Raw genomic sequence first — 21,516 nt, 5'->3', positions numbered from 1 at the left:
GAAATCGAGGACGGAAGAAAAATTGAAATGGGCATTAGATCGAAAAGTGAAACTGTGCACCACGGTCCACCGGAAATAAGGAGGAATGATCCTCCGAAAATTTAGGGGGTTATGTGTCAGGCCCTGCAAGCCAGCCTTTAAAAAAACTCACACAACGAACAATCGGCGAAGACCACTGCGACGAAAAGGGACTAGCGATTGGAAACTCGGTTCGTGGAACTGCAAATCTCTCAACTTCATCGGGAGCACACGCATACTCGCCGATGTGCTCAAGGACCGTGGATTCGGCATCGTAGCGCTGCAGGAGATTTGTTGGAAGAGATCAATGGTGCGAACGTTTAGAGGTAATCATACCATCTACCAGAGCTGCGACAACACACACGAGCTGGGAACAGCTTCCATAGTGATGGGCGATATGCAAAGGCGCGTGATCGGGTGGTGGACGATCAATGAGAGAATGTGCAGGTTGAGGATCAAAGGCCGGTTCTTCAACTTCAGCATAATCAACGTCCATAGCCCACACTCCGGTAGCACTGATGATGATGATAAGGACGCATTCTATGCGCAGCTGGAACGTGAGTACGACAGCTGCCCATGCCACGACATCAAATCATCATAGGAAATTTGAACTCTCCGGTTGGCCAAGAGGAGGAGTTAAAACCGACTATTGGAAAGTTCAGCACTCACCGGCTGACGAACTAAAAGAGCCTACGACTAATTGATAATCCGAACGTTCTTCAATCCCATGTTTACTTCTCAATTTATTACTCGTACATGGACAGATAATTTTCAATTCTAAACTTCCGCTTCAGGTCACGATTGCTCACAAACTGGACTGCCGCCGTCGTTTTGTCATGCTTGTGGTAATAGGAACAGTGACGTACGCGCTGCAACGAAACAGGAAATCTTTAAAATAGAAAGCCCCGCCCCCTTCCAACCCTTTACCCACCTGGAACTCCCTGAGTACGGCCAATCGCTTCACCATGGTGGATTTGGTTTTCGACCGGTACTTGGCATCGTCCGTCTCCTTCTCCATGCAACGCCGACAGAGGCTGCGGTCGCTCTTGAGATGTTTCCAATAGTCAACTTCCGGTTTCTGGTCACAGCGGTAGCATTTGTCAAAGTTGTCCGTCTTGCAGATTGTCATCGTCGCCGGAATGATTTTGATTTTCCCCCCGAATGATTGTAGTCTGATGTTTTTGCTCTGTTTACTGCAGTAGGTTCCTGGCCTGGGGGTAGAAGGTGTTTATTAAAAGCTAGCAAGTTCAATCGTGAATAAACTTCGCATTACCCAGGAATGGTCGGGACAGGTTTCTCCCTCCATCGTGGAACTTTCACCCCGAACGGATAGCGACAGATCCTAACTGGTTTCCCCTTAGTTGTATCGTACTCTCCCATACCCGGAGTGCTGCTGACTTCGTCAAATTTGAACCGAATTGTGGTGGCGGATAGGGAACCATAGCCACGCGTACCGCAAATCTTTTGCAACACCGGATGGGACTGCTTGTCAAAGTACGTTATGTTGTACGAACCAGGGGCCAAATGTTCTCCGGCTACCTCGGGCATAGTGCGGCGCATGATGGAGCTGTAAGCGGGTCCCTTCAGAGGAACTGCTTCTCTTTGGATGCTCGAGCCGAAGCAGATTTTAGCTTGCGGTGGTCGTTTGATGACGTAGTCGAAACCTGTTCAAAGGAAATTTAATGGTTTCAATTCATGTCATGTAAATTTTCTCTAGAAGCGAAGTGCTTATATTAACCAAAATACATATTGCGGAACTTTGTTCCCGAGACCAGAATATTGCTGAAAATAAATTTTCAGTTAGAAGTTCGTTTACAATGTTATGAAAACTCATATGTGAATATGTACGTTATGCGGAAGATATTGATTTGGAAAATGTATTGGAGGTAACCACTTTCCCTTCGATGGGACTCATATGTAAATATGTACGTTATGCGGAAGATATTGATTTGGAAAATGTATTGGAGGTAACCACTTTCCCTTCGATGGGACTCGAACCCATGACCCTACAGTTCGAGTCCCATCGAAGGGAAAGTGGTTACCTCCAATACATTTTCCAAATCAATATCTTCCGCATAACGTACATATTCACATATGAGTTTTCATAACATTGTAAATTAACGTCCAAGTCGGGTGGTTTAATCCCCGGAAATAGGCAATTACCTTTGATTGAACTAGAAGTTCGTGTTTTTATACATACACTCCCGGCCAAATATTTGGGTTCTCCCTCGAAAAATATAGGCAAAAGTTTTTGGTCGTGTTTTCGCCGTCTTACATCCGATTTCGGGTATTGTTAGCTAATACAAAGAATATGAGTAGATATTGCATCGTAAGTGTTTTAAACTAACAATTATCTTTTTATGTGCTAAAATATTACATTAAGATGCACATTTTTCTTATATTTATGTTGTAAAATATATGGATTTTTCTCGATATTGAGCTATATGGTAAACTTTGGAAAATATACTTTCTCCAATGTATATTTTGCCTAAATTTAAACTGGAAAATGGGTGAACTCAAACTTATGGCCGATGCATACCATGCACTTGACTAAACATTTTGATTTTAAAAAATACAACAAGTTTCATCAATGCATATCAAAGATGATTAAAATTGGGTTCTATTCCGCTTTTAATTTCGAAATTTTGTGGGCTCAATTTTGAGAAAAATCAACATAATTTTACAACATAAATTTAGGAAATTTGTATCTTTATGTAATATTTTAGCACATAAAAAAATAAAAATTATTAGTTTAAAATACCTACGATGCAAGATCTACTTATATTCTTTGTATTGAGCCGAAATCGGATGTAAGACGGCGAAAATACGGCCAAAAACTTTTGCCTATATTTTTCGAGGGTGATCCCAAAATTTTGGCCGGGAGTGTATATTCTAGGAACTGAATTACTGAATAAAAGTATGTGTGCGCTACTTCAGCTTAGTCTAGCTCATTGGTCTCAGCCTACTTTCTATAGATTATGAAAATCTGAAAAAGCCAAAATTTTCCAACAAAGCGGTAGAGCATGTGCCGCACGAAATTAATCATTGAGTTTTGGTGGATCTTCAGCCTCCCACATCGCTTAATTGCCTATTTTCCGGGTATTGGAACACCTGACTTTGACATCAATGTACAATGTTCTGAAAACTCAGATATGAATATGAACATTATGTGGACGATTTTGAATAAAAAATTGCATTATTAGAGGTAACCACTTTCCATGGATTCGAACCCACGACCCTCAGTATAATTTGAACAACACCTCAATATTCTGGACATGTTCAAGCTCGAAATTTATCAAATCAACTATCAAACCATCTCAAAAATATATTTGTAAAGGTTTCTGGCCGATGGTTCCAGTGTTGGGAATAGCTTAAAATCTCAAAACTCACGAACGATTCAAATCAAACGTGAGTTGAAACGCACCCAACTGAATCATATATTTGAATCATTGTAGGTTTTCTTTTGTTCTCCTTCGTAAATTAACGTTCAACACATAGAACAATGGATACTCTTGCGTGTTGTAGCGCGCAAATACAGCTAAAGGTTTTTCCCTTTTCCCGTCCAGTTCCTGACTACGAAAACAGACGGCTTAAGCGCCGCCTCCGAAGAGGACCGTCTGTCGAGGTTTGTTTGCCCGGCAAGAAACCCAACTCAGGGCGGGTTTTGTGTATAAGAGTCCAAATAGCGATTTAGGGGACGAAACAGGAATTCAAACAAAAAGACTAATCGAGATTTCTTCAAAATTAGGAAACGCCCTAAGCTTTCCACAAAAATGGTTGATGCTAACCGTCGTTCTACCAGTATACAAAGACACCACTCACGCGTACCATCATTGGAATTGGAAGACTTCCCCCAATTCAAAAATTCCCAGCTGCTGCAGACACGTGAGTGAGTTTTTATTTCATGTTTCGTGTTCCTTCTTCTTTTCTTTCCTCTCTAGCTTTCTCTACTGTGTGTGTGTGCGAATTTTCGATTCTAGTGACGTCTAACTACTAATATCGACCATCGTCGATCTTCGAGCACGGGATTAATGTGTGGAGTTTAGGCATGCGTATTGTTAGTTGCTTTGGTTTTCTACTGACGGCACCCTTTTGTCCGGCAGCGGACGATTGCTGATGGTATAGCAGAAATTTACCGGCGGCCGCCGCCGAAATGATATTATTGCGGCATCCCTGCCAAATACGGCGATAGTGGAGTTTACTCGTGGACTACGATGACGCTTGATCCAAAAACGCTGGATTGCTGCGCAAAGGGAATTCGCAGACGGTGGTTGTTCCCGAACTGGTACGGAGATGCGCGCCGGTGAAAAATGGCGCAGTAAACGACTTTGGGGATCGTCGAAGGCTTGGTGGAGTCGTGCTACTGGTCGTAGCGAAGAGAAAAACTTGCGATGGCCACTCTGTCGGAACAATGGCTCCCTTCCGGCTTTCCCCTCAAACCGGGCCTTCTGTGCGCTGAAGCGTGGGTCCGATAGTTGCGTTTGGCTTGTGGATGCGGTGTGCCGAGTACGGGCAGTGGATCGCTAAAAGCGATTCCTAAATAAAAAGCCGTCGAACGGCTGTTCGACACATTTAATAACAAAATTCTCCACACAACAATTTCACGAATTACCTTTTTCTATTTATAATCGTGCACACAACTTCACCACACGTAACCCTTTGCAAAGGTCATTAAACTTTGGTTGCACTGAAGAAACAAAAAGTAACATTTAATTTATTCCTCATAAGACTTCTCACATTTTAAATAAATTACCAAATAGAACATACCGCGACACTAAAAGATTTTTACGCACTCTCGCCTCTTCCACGGTCCAGATCAGAATGGACTACTAGAAGTTCTTGAAGCCCTCAGAATAAGTGAGGACTTATTGCTTCGTGGCCGGAAGTACGTGAAATTACCGAAGTAGTTGCACGACTTGATCAACCACGAATGTGAACCGATTAATGCGCTATCTCTTTCGCTTTCCTTTTCGTCTGAATGACCTGTCTCGCTCAATTTATCTTTGGACTCTTATACTTTTTAAAAAAGAGCAATGATCGGATTTGAACTTTGACCCCTCGGGTTTTTATAGCGGAGTGGGAATGATTGCATACGCTTTAATTAATGAAGGCGACTTGAATGCAAGCTATGCGGATTTGAAGTAGTGCATTTTCTTGGAAATGGGGACACTGAATATCTCAAACATAAATGACTATGCGATGCAAGTGAATTCAACAATGAACATAAATTATTACAAATAGAAAATAAATAACCATTGAGAACGAAAATAATAAATAGAACGGATATATAAGTTTGAATTTGTGTCTGTCGAACTAATGAATAATATTATCGCTATTAATATTAACGATAATTATTAGCCGTCCTCAAAAGGCATTTTGGTTGAGTGAGCGGCAAACTTTCTTTAAATTTATGTTGTTAGCCATGTCACGATATTTTACATTCATCAAAATTTCCACATGAGAGATATTCCAACATCTTTGAAACAATTGTCTAGTGTTTGCACTTTCATTGTGATTTTTGAAGAATATAATGCTGATACGCTTATAAATTGGCTACACTCGTTCAATGATTCATTCAAAGCACGTACCAAATTCATTGCACCTTCTGAGAATCAACTGGTATTCCTTTCTTCCTTCTCTCTCCAATAATCGCTTGAATTCAATGTTATCCATTAGCAGTCAATCAACCGATCCTTAAGCCTATTATGTGCAGCGAATTATCAACACTTCAAACACTCTTGAAAGGTCTCTTCAAACACCACTCAACTGTGAACTTAACTCGTCAACATCTTCCAACTAACTGAGCGATGGCCTCCCCAGACGCTTCCCAAACCGGAAGACCAAAGTAAAGTTCTTCATCGACTACCCGGTGCTCGAATGGTTATCGTTATTCGTCAGAACAAATCCATTGCCCCACCCCACCCCAGTCAGTGCACAGTTGCACACGCACGTTAACGAACATTCACCACCCCGGGGAAAACGGAAGGAAAGCTAAACGAATTTCCTTTTATGGCTTGTACATTGCTGTTGTAAGCATGTTGTGGAAGATGAATTGACTATTATGGAGTCTATTGTTTGTATGTAAAGGCTGCTTACTACCGCCGTCGATCAAAGGACTCACCCACGACCACGAGTTCCAAATTGATGTCCCATAATAAATGGGAACCCAATCACGGAAGGGTTACGTACCGAATTCGGTTACATGCATATCAATCCGCAAAACAGGTTCCGCGGTTCGCGGGGTGGGGGAAAATCAGCCTAAATATCGGAAAACACCGGTTGATTGATTGATAGTTTGTCGAATCGAATCCGTAGGTATACTGTGGAGGTGGTACACTGTAGCAAGGTATTATTAATATGGAAAATATGCAAATATTTGGTCTGTCGAAACGTAATTTTACTTACATATTATCGTGGTTCTGATTAAACGTTCAGGTATATTTATATGCTGGCAGTACTGACATGATAGTGCCATTTAGGTTTTCAACAAATTTGAATTAACTCCTTGAATAATTTTCATTCCGATTTACATTCATCTTATTCAATGGCTCTACATTCAAACTGTAACGTAGCCTGATTTTGAACTTAGTATTCTATTAGAATTTCGTCAGTTATTAATTGAAAGCTTTTCTATACCCGCCATTGCATGGTTATGTATATTGTGAGGCAAGTACAATGGATACACTTTGCCCAGGGAGTCGAGAATGTTTCCTACCCGAAAACATCCTATACTGAGAATCGAATTCGTCATCTATGGATTGGAAATCCTACGATTGGAAAGCCGACTCCGATCCTTTGGACCACCTCTTATTTGCGCCTGAACTAGCCATCCTTGAGTCCACGCGCCAATCTTCTGTGTAGCTCCGAGACGATTTGGACGATAGCCGATAAAACGGCGTTCCAGCCAACTTCATCTTTACACATCCTCCGAACTAGGTTGTCCGGGGTAGTGTCCAGACCACATGTGGCAAGCATGTGGTCACGCATTGCACGAAAACGTGGGCACACGAACAACACGTGTTCCGCCGTTTCCTCTAAACCTGCGCACACCAAACACTCGGGCGAGGCCGAGCAAGCCAGCTGCGTTACCTGCACTGTGAATTTGCAGCACGCTTGAACGCCGGGCACTTCGAACCCCCCATGGGGTGCTTGCTGTTCACAGCTTTGCTGGAACAAATCAAACAATTGGGAGGGTTCGTGCAGCATTGTGCCTTATGTCCCTCCAATCCGCAGCGTCGGCAGAGATTGCTTCTGTCAGGGCCTTTGCAGTCCCATTACTTGTGCCCCGCTTCCAGGCACTTGAAGCAAACTTCGGGTTACTCGTATATGCCCACAGGGCACACCGACCATCCCACCTTGACGCTCCCTAACTTGACTACCTTGAGGCGTCCGCTGCAGATAGCCGAACCAATGCTACCTGCGTCCCTGCCGGACTTTTCCGTAGCCGAACGGCTGCGGTGGGCGTCTCCACTTCACACTGTCGCCGCAGTGCCGTGACGAGCTCTTCGACTTCGGTGATCTCGTCCAGGTCTTTAACCTTTAGGTTTACCTCCGTCGTGAGTGCCCTTACCTTGACCGTCTCGCCTAGGACCTCCTCCGCCAACTTCTTGTAGACGGCGCCCTTTTGCGAGACGCCCTGCTTCAGCTCGAGGATCATCTCGCCCATCCGGGTACGTCTTATTCGACGTACGTCGGCGCCGAATTCACCGAGCTTGACGTCACTCCTCATCGCCTTCAAGACGTCCGAGTACTTAGCCTCGTCCGTCTTGATGACTAGGGCATCGCCCCTGGAGCGATTGGCGCCTACCCTAGACTTCTTGCTACCCTCATTCGCCTGGGTCTTCGTTTCGGCCTTTGACGTCTTCGGTTTCCTCTTGTTCTTGACCAGGGTCCAGGAGGCGTCATCCCCCTCTATTTCCCTGGTCTGGGGCGGCTGAGAGCTCTCAGCCTGCCGTAACCCCATACCACCGTCTTTCCTGGGTGGACGGACCTCTCCAGGTCCTTCCTCCCCCGATTTTGGAGGTACCTGGCCGGGGTTCAGCATCCCACAAAGTCGATGATGACGTCCAGCTGTTCCGTCGCCACCTCGAAGGCCGAAAGCCCATCGCGTTTGCGGTTCATCGCCTCCACAAGCCGTGGGCCGTCAATAACGTTTCTTTAGCGTTTAGCGTTTCTTTAGCCGAGATGAAGATTAAGTGACCCACGCTGGCGCTGCGCACTGAGCTGCCGATTATTGCCTCTGGCCTCCTAGGCGGAGACCTGAACCTACACTACTACCACTAATTGAAGAATTGACTTGGTTTTCCATTTTGGTCCCACGAGTTGCTCGGGAAAAGAGGTCCACCACGCCAGAGCCCAGCATGACGCGGTAAGGGACAATTACTGTGGAGGGTGCCCAGGTACCCCACAGGCTCCGTTAGAGGCCTAGCTTATTATTTCACCCCCTGGCCATGCATCCCCTCGGCACGTGTCGCTTAACGCCTTGGGATTAGTGGTTAGGGACAGTGGTCCTTTGGTCACACCCTCACTCTAGCTGATGTCAGAAGGACAACAGTGCCCAGGCTGCACTACCAGCTAAGTACAAAACCCTTAGCTGGAGGTCAATTGTCATTGGAAGACCCGTGGAAGCGTAAGATTGGAACTTGTGAGGACCAGAGCTGTGTAGGTCGCTCCTACCCAGATGTCAACTCACCATTTCGCAGCCCGTCTGTCCGTGTGTGCGTGTGCACAAAATGCCATAAAAAAACATTAGCCAAATTTTCACATAGAAACTCTTAACCGATTTTCTTGCAACAAGTTGCATCCGACAGAGACTAAAACGCTGTTGATCACTATTGAATTTCATAATAATTGCGAATTGCAAAAAATAGATAATATTAAAATAGTGATGAGACATAGTCACATAGAACAATAATGTGTTAATGTGTAGAACAATAATAATGTGCATCTATGAATATTTTTAAAGTTTATCCGTGGCTTGCTCCCATTAAGAGTTTCATCGTACTATGAAGATGTTCGTGTTGCACGCATTTAGGCGTAAGTATGCTCTTCATTCAGTTTCATTGTACTATGAAATTGTCCGAAAGTCAAAGTTCGAACATAGGAAATTCGAGAAACTTTTGACAGCGCCATCTGTCGTCTTTACTTATGGATCCTGTACACCTCCGGTGGTGCAAAGGGCCGACTTGAAAGATCTCCATCCTGAGCGTTGCCCGGCTATTGCTTTAACCTGTTGCCAGGTTAGATTTCGGTCGACTTCTTTTATTTCTTTATTGAGCCTTCGCCGCCATGAGCCGCTGGGTCTGCCTCTGCTGCGATGTCCCGCTGGGTTCCAGTCTAATGCTTGTTTACAGATTTCGTTTCCGCCCCTACGTAGAGTGTGGCCGACCCAGCCACACTTCCGTTCCCGAATTTCAGTTGCTATTGTCCTCTGGTGACAACGACGATGGAGCTCTTTGTTTGAGATCTAGTTGTGAGGCCACTAGGCCCGAATTATATACCGCAGGCATCTGTTAATGAACACCTGCAGCCGTTGAGTGTTCTCCACTGATACACACCATGTTTCGCTAGCGTATAACAGCACAGATTTCGCGATCTGTCGTCTATTAGTGTAAATTTTCTATCATAACATTAGACGGTGTAAATGTTTTGCCTTTCTTTTACATCATCGAAGTGTATGCGTAAAGGCTACATTTATTACCTTTTTGCGCGAGAAAGGCACCATCACCGCTAGGTGGATTAATTTGTTTTTTTTTTTGGTTATTGCTCTCATGCAGGGTATATGAATCCTAAAAAGAATGAGAAAATCTCTCATTTATCATCTCTGTATACCGTGAGAGACGTTTTTCGGTAGCTGTTACGATAATGAACAGATTCGGGGGGCTACAACAACCCATGATAAATTTCTTGTTTTACACAGCTGGGCGAAAACAATATGGTCCCCAACATATAATGAACGAGAACAAAGCGTTTTATCAACCCCCTCGGTGGGGCCACCTATCCGAATCAGTTTTGTTCCAACTTGTATACAAGTGTGATAGTTTTGTTTTCATGGCTTGTTATGATTCGAAGAGAATTTTGCCTTTCTTCTATCGTTGTTCGTTATCTATTGAGAGCGATTTCAGCATACCCTGCTCTCATGGTTTGCGTTGCAAAGTAAGATTTGTCAAGGTCACGTTGTCTCCCGACTCAACGATGTTGTTTATCCGCAACAAAGTTAGAACGCTTTTTATACCAAAGTTGGAGAGTCCAGATACTTGAACGAAACGCCGATATTTATAACACCAGGATCATAAACTTCTGACTCATTCGTTTTGATCATGATTTTTAACAGTAAGGAATTTTAAATCTTGTACCTTCTTTTCTCTGCATGTACCTGTATAACATAATTTGTTTACGAGTATTATTTATTTATTCAGACTAAGGCCGAAGTGGCCTGTGCGGTATATAAGAGTTTTCTCCATTCGGCTCGGTCCATGGCTACACGTCGCCAACCACGCAGTCTACGGAGGGTCCGCAAGTCATCTTCCACCAGATCGATCCACCTTGCCCGCGGCGCACCTCGCCTTCTTGTGCCCGTAGGATCGTTGTCGAGAACCATTTTTACCGGGTTACTGTCCGACATTTTGGCTACGTGCCCGGCCCACCGCAGTCGTCCGATTTTCGCGGTGTGAACGATGGATGGTTCTCCCAGCCGCTCATGCAACTCGTGGTTCATTCGCCTCCTCCACGTACCGTTCGCCATCTGCACCCCACCGTAGATGGTACGCAGCACTTTCCTTTCGAAAACTCCAAGTGCGCGTTGGTCCTCCACGAGCATCGTCCAGGTCTCGTGTCCGTACTACCGGTCTAATAAGCGTTTTGTAGATAGTCAGTTTGGTACGGCAGCGAACTCTATTCGATCGGAGCGCCTTGCGGAGTCCAAAGTACGTACGATTTCCAGCCACTATGCGTCTCCGAATTTCTCTGCTGGTATAATTTTCGGCAGTCACCAGTGAGCCCAGTACAGAAATTCTTCTACCACCTCGATTTCGTCACCACCGATGCAAACTCGCGGTGGGTGGCTCACATTGTCTTCTCTTGAACCTCTTCCTATCATGTACTTCGTCTTTAACTAGTCCGATCCGCTTGGCTTCCCTTTTCAGTCTGATGTAGGCTTCCTCCATCTTCTCAAAGTTACGTGCCATAATATCTATGTCGTCGGCGAAGCCAAATAGCTGGACGGACTTATTGAAAATTGTACCACTCGTGTTAATCCCTGCTCTTCGTATTACCCCTTCCAAAACGATGTTGATTAGCAGACACGAAAGACCATCACCTTGCCGTAACCCTCTGCGGGTTTCGAAGGGACTCGAGAATGCCCCTGAAACTCGAACTACGCACATCACCCGATCCATCGTCGCTTTGATCAACCGTGTCAGTTTATCCGGAAATCCGTGTTCGTGCATTAGCTGCCATAGCTGGTCCCGATCGATTGTATCATATGCGGCTTTGAAGTCGATGAATAGATGATGTGTGGGCACGTTGTATTCGCGGCATTTCTGCAGCACTTGGCGAATGGCGAACACCTGGTCCGTGGTGGAGCGTTCGCTCATAAACCCACCTGGTACTGCCCCACGAACTCCCTTGCAATTGGTGCTAGTCGACGGCATAAAATTTGGGAGAGTACCTTGTAGGCGGCGTTCAGCAATGTGATTGCGCGGTAGTTGCTACAATCCAGCTTATCCCACTTTTTTGTAGATGGGACACACGACACCTTCCATCCACTCCTGCGGCAAATCTTCCTCCTCCCAAATCTTGGTAATGACCCAGTGCAGCGCTCTAGCCAGTGCCTCACCACCGTGTTTAAATAGCTCTCCTGGTAGAATTATGTCCTGCGCGCGTTCTCCCAGGTCCATCACCATACCGCCATCTTCGTCTGCCACATCGCCATTCAAGTGTTCTTTGTAGTGCTGCCGCCACCTTTGGATCACCTCACGCTCGTTCGTAAGAAGGTTCCCGTTTATGTCCTTACACACATCAGGCTGTGGCACGTGGCCCTTACGTGAACGGTTTAACTTCTTGGTTGTTTACGAGTAAACTACATGTTTTCACTACATTTCATTCGAAATAATCGAAATGCCTTTCAATTCTATATTATTTCATTCAGAACAAATATCTTCGATGGAGTGATTAAACCTCAATGGAAGAATGCAATCTAAATGGAGGGGTGCAACCCCAAGGCTATTATTTTTCTATTATGAGTCTACTTTTTCGGCCAAACTAAACAGAAAAGATGTTACGAAGAAAATTCACATTGTCGCACCTCCGCTGTAGCGATGCATATCCTCAAGTTGAAAAAATAATAGAGTAGACGTTTTTGTCAAAAATCAATTGAATAATCGCACACTTTGAGCTATTGATTGTTGATCAAATAGTTTATCATCGCGATGAATGAACAATCGGACTGAGAAGGAAAATTATTTAGTGCACGATCGAACGTTTTTCGAAGTGCAAAACGATCCCAAGGTCCGCGTAATTTTGTTCTGCTTTGTGCGGTAAGCATACAAATTAATTAGTGCGCTATTCAACGTGTTTTGGCGTGTTAAACGATCTAAAGGTTCGCGTGATTTTATTCTGATTTGTGCGATCAGAAAGGAATTTCATGAGTGCGCGATCGAATGATATCAAGTGGAGTGTGTGATTGAACGTGTTTTGTTGTGCAGAACGATCTCGAGATCCGTAATCATGTTATTCCTTCTTTAATACTGCAATAAGCGAACAATTAAATGGTTCAAATTACAAATCATATCGTGTACAAAAGGGTACAACCACTCTTTATGGAGCTTGCTGAAGTAGCCTATTCAGATTACGCCATTTATGATGATAAATATCAGCATAAAGAGTAACTTGATACCAATCCCCATACATTGAATTTTCTTTCTAATATTTGACACGATAATAATCTTAATAAATGGCGTAATCTGAATAGGCTATTAGTCGTCTTGCTATTTCAGGGATGTTTTCATCGAGTAACGTTGCCAGGTGGAAACAGGTGCTATCCTTCAAGAGTGTTTTAGGGAGGAGGATGATTGAACGTCAGCAGGTTGTTTTCTTGCAGTGGGAATTGTGATTTTGTTCCTCCTCCAACGATAGCGATGTTCAGATAAACAAAATTAAGATCTGAGATTACCAAAAAAGATTGCCACATAGGTATTAGAATATTTTCGAAATTAACATGGGCGAAATCCTTACTGTCAGTTCTCAATAAGCTCTAGATTGTTTTCTCTAACAATTGACAAACATGTGTACAATTTGAATATTTATTAGGAATTATTTATAAATTATTAAATTATCAATAATTTCGTCTACCAGTTAAATGTTTCGAACATCAATAAATTACACTCCAACACGTCAATATTGAATGTTACATTACAGTTTTAAAAGGCAGGAAATATTGTTCAATGAATTATGTAGATATTACATGATTACGCTCTTTTGTGCTATACTGTAGGTCTCGGTCTGTAAAAATATATAGTTATCAAATAATTCGGTTTTCTATTCAAAATTGCTTCATAATGCGTATTCGGAATGCTGGAGAAAGGTTTTTCTTAAATTAATAAATACGTGGCAGAGTCTCGTTATTTACTTGACTAGTTTTGGAGATTTAATTTATTTGGCAAATATTATTTAGATCGCGTCCTAGCAGGATTTTAGTTTGTCAACCAGAATGGCTTGTACTTCCGTTGTCAAGACCTAAAACAATTTGCTAAGAGACAAATCTGCAGTATGTGGAGGATTTTTGGTGTTTCATAGGAGTCGGAGCTCATTTTAGCCGGCGGCGACGTGAATTGGCGAGGTAATTTTTTGTTGCGTTCGATGCTTAAAAATATTTTTGTTTGCTTTTCGTCAGGATATCTTAAAGACATTAACGGAAGAATCTGTTAAATGTCGGTGGAGAGATCTAATAAACTTCCCCAGGAAATTCTTCAATGCTTTTCCAAAATACTCATTTAGATTTTTTCGGATTTTTCGCGGGAAATAGTTTATAGTTTCCAAAGGCGCGAAATCCTCTTCCACTGCTCTGCGATTTAGAATTATTAACATTTAAGACTTGTTGCTAATGGTTCCGTTTATTTGCCCACCAGATCTTCGAATTCCGTCTATGTCGAATAGCAGGTTAGAGAGCGCATCGCCCTGCTTCAATCCATCTAACGTCACGAACGAATTCTGACGATTGATTTGTAGCCATCCAGCACGAAATAGCATAATAACGTTTGCCGGGAACCCGGGTAGAAGCCATGAACAGAATAACAAATCATGATATGGACTTGATTGATATAAGAGATAAAAGAACAGGCAACAATATCTAAAATGTGCACCGAAATATCATTTAAATATCAAAATATGCTATGGATAAGAACAAACAAATAACTTACAAATAACATAACATGATCTCCTCATGATATTTCAGTGCAAAATATATATTGATATTGTCGTCTGATCTTTTATCTCTTATATCAATCATGTCCATATCTCATTTTGCTATCTTATCTACATTTGATATTATTGTGCTATTTTCTTCTACTCGGGAAGCAGATGATGAGTCCGGAATTTATCAAGAATTTGTCACAGAGTAAACGTTGTTGATCTTCCTTTTCGAATCCACAAAGGTCTCCGCAAATGGGTGCAATCTGTTAAACAGTAGGCCTTATCGAGTAGTGCTATACCTCGATAATTAGCACAATCGAGTCTGTCCTCTGTGAACGTTTGAGGCCATCAAGCCAGCTCGAAGGCATTTCTTCTCCCTACCAAATCATACCAATCACTTGGTTTTCTCGTTCAGCCGCAATGTTTCGTAGCTCGGCGGGTATTCCGTCCTTCCAAGCTGCCATACCGTTCTTTAGCTTTCGACCAGCATTTCATCCTCAATCCTGATTCTGTTTGTGTCCGTGCTCGGACAGAAACGATTGTCCATTCAACAATATCTTCCACCTCGGTCGGTCAACAGATTCCCGTAGCTGTTAACGACTGGCGTGGATGCGTTTTTCTGGCGCATGTTGTTGGCGCTACGAAGATGTGGCTCACGGCCTGATTTTTCTCATATGTCGCTCTGTTCTGTTGGTTTCCTTGTGTCCTTCGATTCTTTCGTCGAGCTTATGAGCGAATTGCTCCGCAACGCCCTCACCCGACAATCACGCCTAGAACTGGTAATGCTAGATTGCTAAGCAGCCTTGCGTGAATTTCACATCTATGGAATCTGAGAAATGCCGACAGTCCACCAAAATATGATCGATTTGAGAACACGTATCGCCATTTGGGAGTCTCTAGGTGTGTTTTCGAATACAATTCTTGCGTACTACAAATAGCCATTCGTCTGACTGCGACAAAATTCATTAGCTTCAGTCGATTGTCATTGGTAGTTGCGTGGTGGATCTCCTTTTCAATGACTGGGCGAAAAAACACTTCCCTTCCGACCTGTTAGAGCAAACGACTTTTCAACTGTATATCTCTTTCAGCCATATGGAATTTTCAGCTATACCATTTTCGACCGTTTGGCAGAAGAGATCATTTGGCCGAATAGGTCATTCAATACATATAAAATTTCCGAGATGGCTTGAACATCATTGGGCCATATTGCCAACAATGTCGACCCGTTCGGATAAAAATGACCTATTCGACCAAACGACTTTTTCGGGAATGTGACCTGTTCGGACGAACGTCGTTTTCGACCAAATAAAACTTTACAGAAACACCTTTAAAACGGCTTGGAAAATTATTCATCGTCGATTCCAAAATGTCGGTTGCGGTGGCCTAGCGTGGCAGATCCACGCGTCACAAGCTCTTGTTAGAATAGTTGACAGTTTCTCTCCACTCAAGTCTATAAAATATTATTGTTTTCTCATTGTAAGGATTCGACGAGTATATATGAATAGAACTACGAAATCCATCGTCCTAGATCACGATGACTCTATACAGGATTTTTTTTGTCCATCCTGCACTTCATAACGTTACGTCAATGTAAGACTCACTTCTTGATCTTCTGAACGGCGATGCTTGGTCAGCAGGACTACCCTTAACCTTGCTAGTGACTCTAGTAGCATAGCCCATAGCCCACGCATTGAAGTCACGGGCCACAACTGCCGGTTTTAAACCACTGAGACATCTAATACCTTATTAAATGGGGGTAAAAGCAACCTTAGTGAAAAATAGTAGTTGCAAAAGTAAAATCCTATTACTTTTACTTTGAAAAAATTGGGGTTGTATACAGGACACGACCGCTCGACGTAAACTACGTAAAACCAAATATAGTACACTGATCCTATCATTCCGCTCTATATAGAAAAGAAGGAACCACCCCACCGACACTCATGCTTTAGCAGCCCCTTCCACTCTGTTTGGGACTAGAGACCCCACTGTCTAGCAGCTGGAGCACCCCATTCATACACTCCAGTTTAATAATTGATAATACCCTAAAGGTAGGCAATTACCAAGGATTTGGAACACGCCGTATAGGAGATGCATGATACATGAAAGAACTAACATTTTCAATAGTTTAGCGTTGAAAATCAAAAGTTTCAATACTACTGGCAAATTGGTGGAGAGTTTGCGAATTGATTGATATATAAATTTTTAAAATCCATTGAAAGACAAAGGACTTATTAATGTTACAAATCTTACATGATTTCGTGACGGTATCCAATTTTGAAATTTTCATTTTACCCCCTGTATCCGAGTCTTCCCCTTAGACGTAGTTTACGTCGAAAACCCTCACCGTCAGGAGATGAGATCTCCTGAATGAACTATCTATAGTTTGTCAATAGAAGAAAAGTTAGTTCAGAACATCGATTTTGCTCACCACGCTCATGGAAAAAATAAGCTGTAAATAAAAACTGACTTCGCACAAGATGTTTCAAGTTTGTATGGAAGTTAGAACAAGAAAATAAAACTTTCTGTTTCTCAACTTCCGCTTCTAAACGAATGAAACCAATCAATGTCAAGTTAAAGCAGAACTTATTCCAAGGTCTTAGTGATCCGACCTATAACAAGAATTATATGCGTTCCTAGCTGGTATTTATTTACATGGCAATAATCTATCAATGCCATCGTCACCGCGCCAAGTGGAAGAGTGGCCTACAAACCTTGCAACCTTTAACCCGAGGAAGATATCGACCGGAAAACTGTTACATGGCGAGGGGACATCTGTCACCTCGTAGATACAGTTCTGTATGCCGTTGAGAAGTAAGATTGCGTGACTTCGTTGCATTTTCAATATATTTCTCAATTCGTAGCATATTTGGGTGTTCTCTGTTTGGTGACAACGTGAGTTTTATTAGCGTAGTTTGTTTGTAGGTATTTTTCTATAAATCAAAACCAGACAATTTTGAGTTGGGTTCGAGAGAATATTTTTTGCCTGCTAAGACGATTTTAGTTTAACTATTTATACCTTCTCTATATTGTTATTATAAACGCTAACGCCCTCCGGACCAGAGGGCAAACAAGTATTTAATTTGCCTACAAGTATTCTCAAATATTTTTTGTAGCACATATTGCATTTAAGGTTCCCCCAAACACACGCAACGCGACAGTCGCGACGCGATTCTATCGCTTGGCGACAACGATTTTGTCGTCATTGGTATGGAAGCGTAAATAGAACATTGCCTGCAGCGACCCAACGATAGAATCGCGGCGGCTAGTTGTCGCCGTCGCGGCGATCAAATCGCTTAGGTCTGGGGGAGCCTTTAGCAAAAATAAAAGGTTTTGTACCATTTTGGGATCTCTGTATTTCAGATTTAATTTCCCAACAAATTAACTCTGCTACCTATTTATTACACTTAACAGAGAATCAATTTTGCTCATTTTTTTATGAAGCGTGATTTGCGTGCTTCGTTAGCCTGTAGCTTATTATCGTGATTTAGGATCGTTTATCGGTACCTTCTTCGTCAAATCAAAAACCCACTCGAGAATGCTTTGGATCCAATTTGTGATGATTAACCTCCAACCTACCTTCCATTATTCGCACAAACCGAAAAGCTTTTCCAAAGTTTTGCACGCACTTTTGAATTGAGCTATAGGCAGAGATACTTTACTGTAACTAGTCGCCGTAATACGCCGAACATAACCTAGAGCAGTACACACGTGGTTGAACGCAAACGGAACGCGAACGGAACAAGCAATGAATGAGCCAATTTGCACGAGTGAGCGACTGGAAATGAACTGCGACTGAAGCAACAGCTCCCAGACGTGAAAAGTCGCGAAAAATCAACAACCTACTTTGATATAAGCTGTTGATATTTACTTATTTGGAAAGCACGGGTGTCAAGCAAAAGGACACACCCCGTAAAGACAAAGGCTTCAGAACATGTAGTCTAGTAATAGGTCTATGATAGCAACCGTGGGAAAATGCTGGCCTACTTTATTCCTTTCGTTTGCCTTTTTATGTGTCTAAGAGCCATTACAGTGCACGCCGAGAGGGCAAGAAGGATATTTTCAACTTATACGAAGTTTGTTTTGTATGGCATTTGATTTATTTCATACCTAGGTTGGTTTTATTTGATTCTTTAGAAGTTAGTTTAAATAGTTGAAATTGTTTATGTGCGATATAAGCTCTAAGAATATGAGAATTATATTAATTCAGGTCTGTTGCTGTTTGAAAATGCCGTGATGAATCTCTCTTTGGCATTTTGGTTCAGTTAGACGGTTCAACTGCGGTGAACCTATCATTTGATTTGAACGTGACATGGCCCATACTAGATTATGGAGAAACATATCGCCCTGAATCAATCTACCTACACTTACAATATTTAATCGCTGAACTGGTAAATGTCAAAAGCGATAGCGACATGATTGCCATTACCACAGTATTGCGTACATGATCGACTTGACTCGTGAAGGGAATGAAACCAAAAATTAATTTCATTTATTTAGCCTACATTTATACAGAACACACTGAATCAACAATTTGACGCCACAAATTGATACACGGTTCATGGTCACTTCTCTTCATCCTCGATTCGCCCCAAGTTCGCCCAGTCGTTCTGTACCTGGTCCGTCCACAGCTTGGTTGGTGCCTTCCACAGCTTCTTGTAACAATCGGATCTGAGCGTCCATCTGGGGACCATCTTTGTTAGGTTGCTGTCTGTCAATCTTACAATATGTCCCGCCCATCGTATCCTTCTAGCTTTTGCTACCTTCTGAGAACTGGAATGCTGTTTTGCTCAGTTTCGCCCGCACTAGCATGTACTTTGCCTTCGAAGCATTCACTATACCAGTCCAACTTTTGTCGCCTCACGTATCAGACGGGTGTGTACAGATCTGCCACCTTTTCAAATGTTCGACCGGCAATGTCCATCATGTCATTCGCAAAGCAAACACATTCACTGACTCTGTGGAAAATCGTGCCCGGCTGGTATACATCCGCATGAAACCTTGTAGCGTAATATTGAACAACAGCACGAAAGTGCATCACCTTGTCATAGTCCCCGGAGGAATTCGACCGAAAAAGAAGTATTCACTCGAAATCTCCCCACAATTTTGCATCCACATTGCTGTTATCAGTCATATAAGCTCCTCGGGAAAGCTATTTGATCTATAAGTATGCCTTTTTAAAATCGAGTGGGGCAAGAGTACGCGTGGGGTAAGAGTACGTTTTCGATTTTATGAAGTAATTAAAAAAGATAAACTAGCAACACTGCATCAGTTTAACAGGCATTCTGGCCAACTATTATCATGTGTAATTGTGAACGATTTGAATAAACAACAAGGGAGATATGGAGTAAGATAATTTTTTGATCATTTTGCTAAAAATAATTGTGTTTCCGCAACTAGTATTTCATTACCATATATACGTTCAATCAGGTGAACATTATACCATTTCGATAACCTATTGTATAGAGTACTTTATGGTGCAGAACACCAATTCGGTTGGTTTTCCAAGAAGTCAAAACAATTACTTGTATCAATTTTGGGACTGTGGGGTAAAAGTACGCAAGAACGGGTGGGGCAAGAGTACGCATGTGAATCTTCAATTTCTGATGTCAAACCCTTATCTCCGGCCGAAATAAGACTACTTCCAAAGCGTAAAGATCCACAACTGAGAAAAAAGGGACAGAAATCGAAAATTATCACAAGTTTTAAGGATAAGTTGAAGTAATTTGGTGTTAGAAAGGACTTAGCGAACAAAGCACTGAAGCGAAATGATGAAATTGTATTAGGACTTATTGCACACATAAACATAGTACGAAAACACAATTTCATCTAAATGGTAATTTCATTTAATCAAAAGGAACATCCATAAATCACGCAACGCTTAGTTGGGAGGGGTTCCGAGATGTATGACGATCCATATATTTTTTAGAGGATTCATACAAAAAGTTTAATATAGGGGGGAGGGGTGATGAAATAGCCAAATTTTGTGTTACGTGATTGGTGGATTTCGTCAAATTCCTTTGTTTACGCCACGCGAAACCTGATATATTTTTACCTCTGTAATTTTTTTGTATATAAAGAAAGCCTTGGTTTTTCGTATGAAAGTGCATATTTCTAGGACCCCCTCCCCCTTTAAGAGTTACGTAATCTTCAAACATTCCCTAATGAATGTTCATTAAACATCAATTAAATGTTATTAACTCTTATTTGTGTTAATATATACTTATAACACATGATTGGATAAATGCGTACTCTTACCCCACCCGATGCGCACTCTTACCCCACCGATGGGGTAAGAGTGCGTTTTTCACTTGTCTTGCAATAATGGTTCTACTAAAACGAATCTCAATATTTTTAATATTTTTTCCGCTGGGTAACATATAGGAAGAGTATATGAATCATCGACATTGATTTGATAAGCAGAAGCTTGCTTCATAAGGGCCACATGATCGATTGAAAACTAAGTGCGTACTCTTGCCCCACTCTACTCTAAGAGGTAAACGTTGGGACCTGATATTCACGGCATTTTTGCAGGATTTGCTGACCATTATCGGACGGCTAAATAATAACTTCCTCCGTTATCGAAGCAGGCTGATAAATATTTGTATTCTTCTTCTTATTGGCATTATATCCCACTGGGACCTTGCCGCCTCGCTGCTTAGTGTTCATTCAGCACTTCAACAAGTTATTAACCGTGAGGTTTCTAAGCCATGTTACCATTTTTGCATTCGTATATCATGACGCTAACACGATGACACTTTTATACCCAGAGGAGAAGTCGAGACAGTTTCCAAACCGAAAATTTCCTAGACCGGCACCGGGAATAGAACCAAGGCACCCTCAGCATGGTCTTGCTTTATAGCCGCGCATCTTACCGCTAGGCTAAGAAGAGTCCCATATCATAATATTTGTATTAGCCTAATTGACATCATATTTTATTTTCAATGTACTGTATCCCCCCGCTTATCCGGACCTCGCTAGTCCGACGACTCGTTAGTCCGGATCTCGCTAATTCGGAATTTTCCGGATTAAAAAGTATCAACACCTATTTAAACACATTATGCTGTCAGTTTTCAAATTTATGCTGTGACT

The 21,516-nt window shown here is 42.4% G+C and overlaps 1 protein-coding gene across 2 annotated transcripts; it reads right to left on the bottom strand.

The window, feature by feature from the left end:
* Positions 1–582: 582 nt before the first annotated feature.
* On the bottom strand, positions 583–18,230 carry LOC134221324 (uncharacterized). Of its 2 annotated transcripts, none has more exons than XM_062700524.1 (4): positions 5,607–5,825; positions 1,292–1,682; positions 950–1,229; positions 583–887 (listed from the first exon to the last, which is right to left on the bottom strand). In XM_062700524.1, exons 1-4 carry the CDS (start codon positions 5,689–5,691, stop codon positions 765–767), a joined length of 879 nt encoding a protein of 292 aa, XP_062556508.1. In that variant the 5' UTR covers positions 5,692–5,825; the 3' UTR covers positions 583–764. The 2 variants fall into 2 exon arrangements, with proteins under 2 accessions (XP_062556508.1, XP_062556509.1); XM_062700525.1 differs by lacking the exon at positions 5,607–5,825 and adding an exon at positions 18,004–18,230 and having other exon boundaries at positions 588–887.
* Positions 18,231–21,516: the final 3,286 nt, after the last annotated feature.

This window comes from Armigeres subalbatus, chromosome 3, assembly GCF_024139115.2.
Source record: "Armigeres subalbatus isolate Guangzhou_Male chromosome 3, GZ_Asu_2, whole genome shotgun sequence".
NCBI classification, from domain to species: Eukaryota; Metazoa; Arthropoda; class Insecta; order Diptera; family Culicidae; genus Armigeres; species Armigeres subalbatus.
Note: the sequence above shows the minus strand (reverse complement) of the source record. Positions and strands in the feature narration are given on the sequence as shown.

What these genes read in the sequence shown, in the direction of transcription:
- LOC134221324 (XM_062700524.1), bottom strand. Translation starts at nt 5,691, where the DNA reads ATGGATAACATTGAATTCAAGCGATTATTGGAGAGAGAAGGAAGAAAG. An exon ending in CAGAAGGTGCAATGAATTTG is followed by an intron (nt 1,683 to 5,606) that starts GTACGTGCTTTG and finishes TCCTTTGAACAG; the next exon opens with GTTTCGACTACGTCATCAAA. An exon ending in CCTGTCCCGACCATTCCTGG is followed by an intron (nt 1,230 to 1,291) that starts GTAATGCGAAGT and finishes TTCTACCCCCAG; the next exon opens with GCCAGGAACCTACTGCAGTA.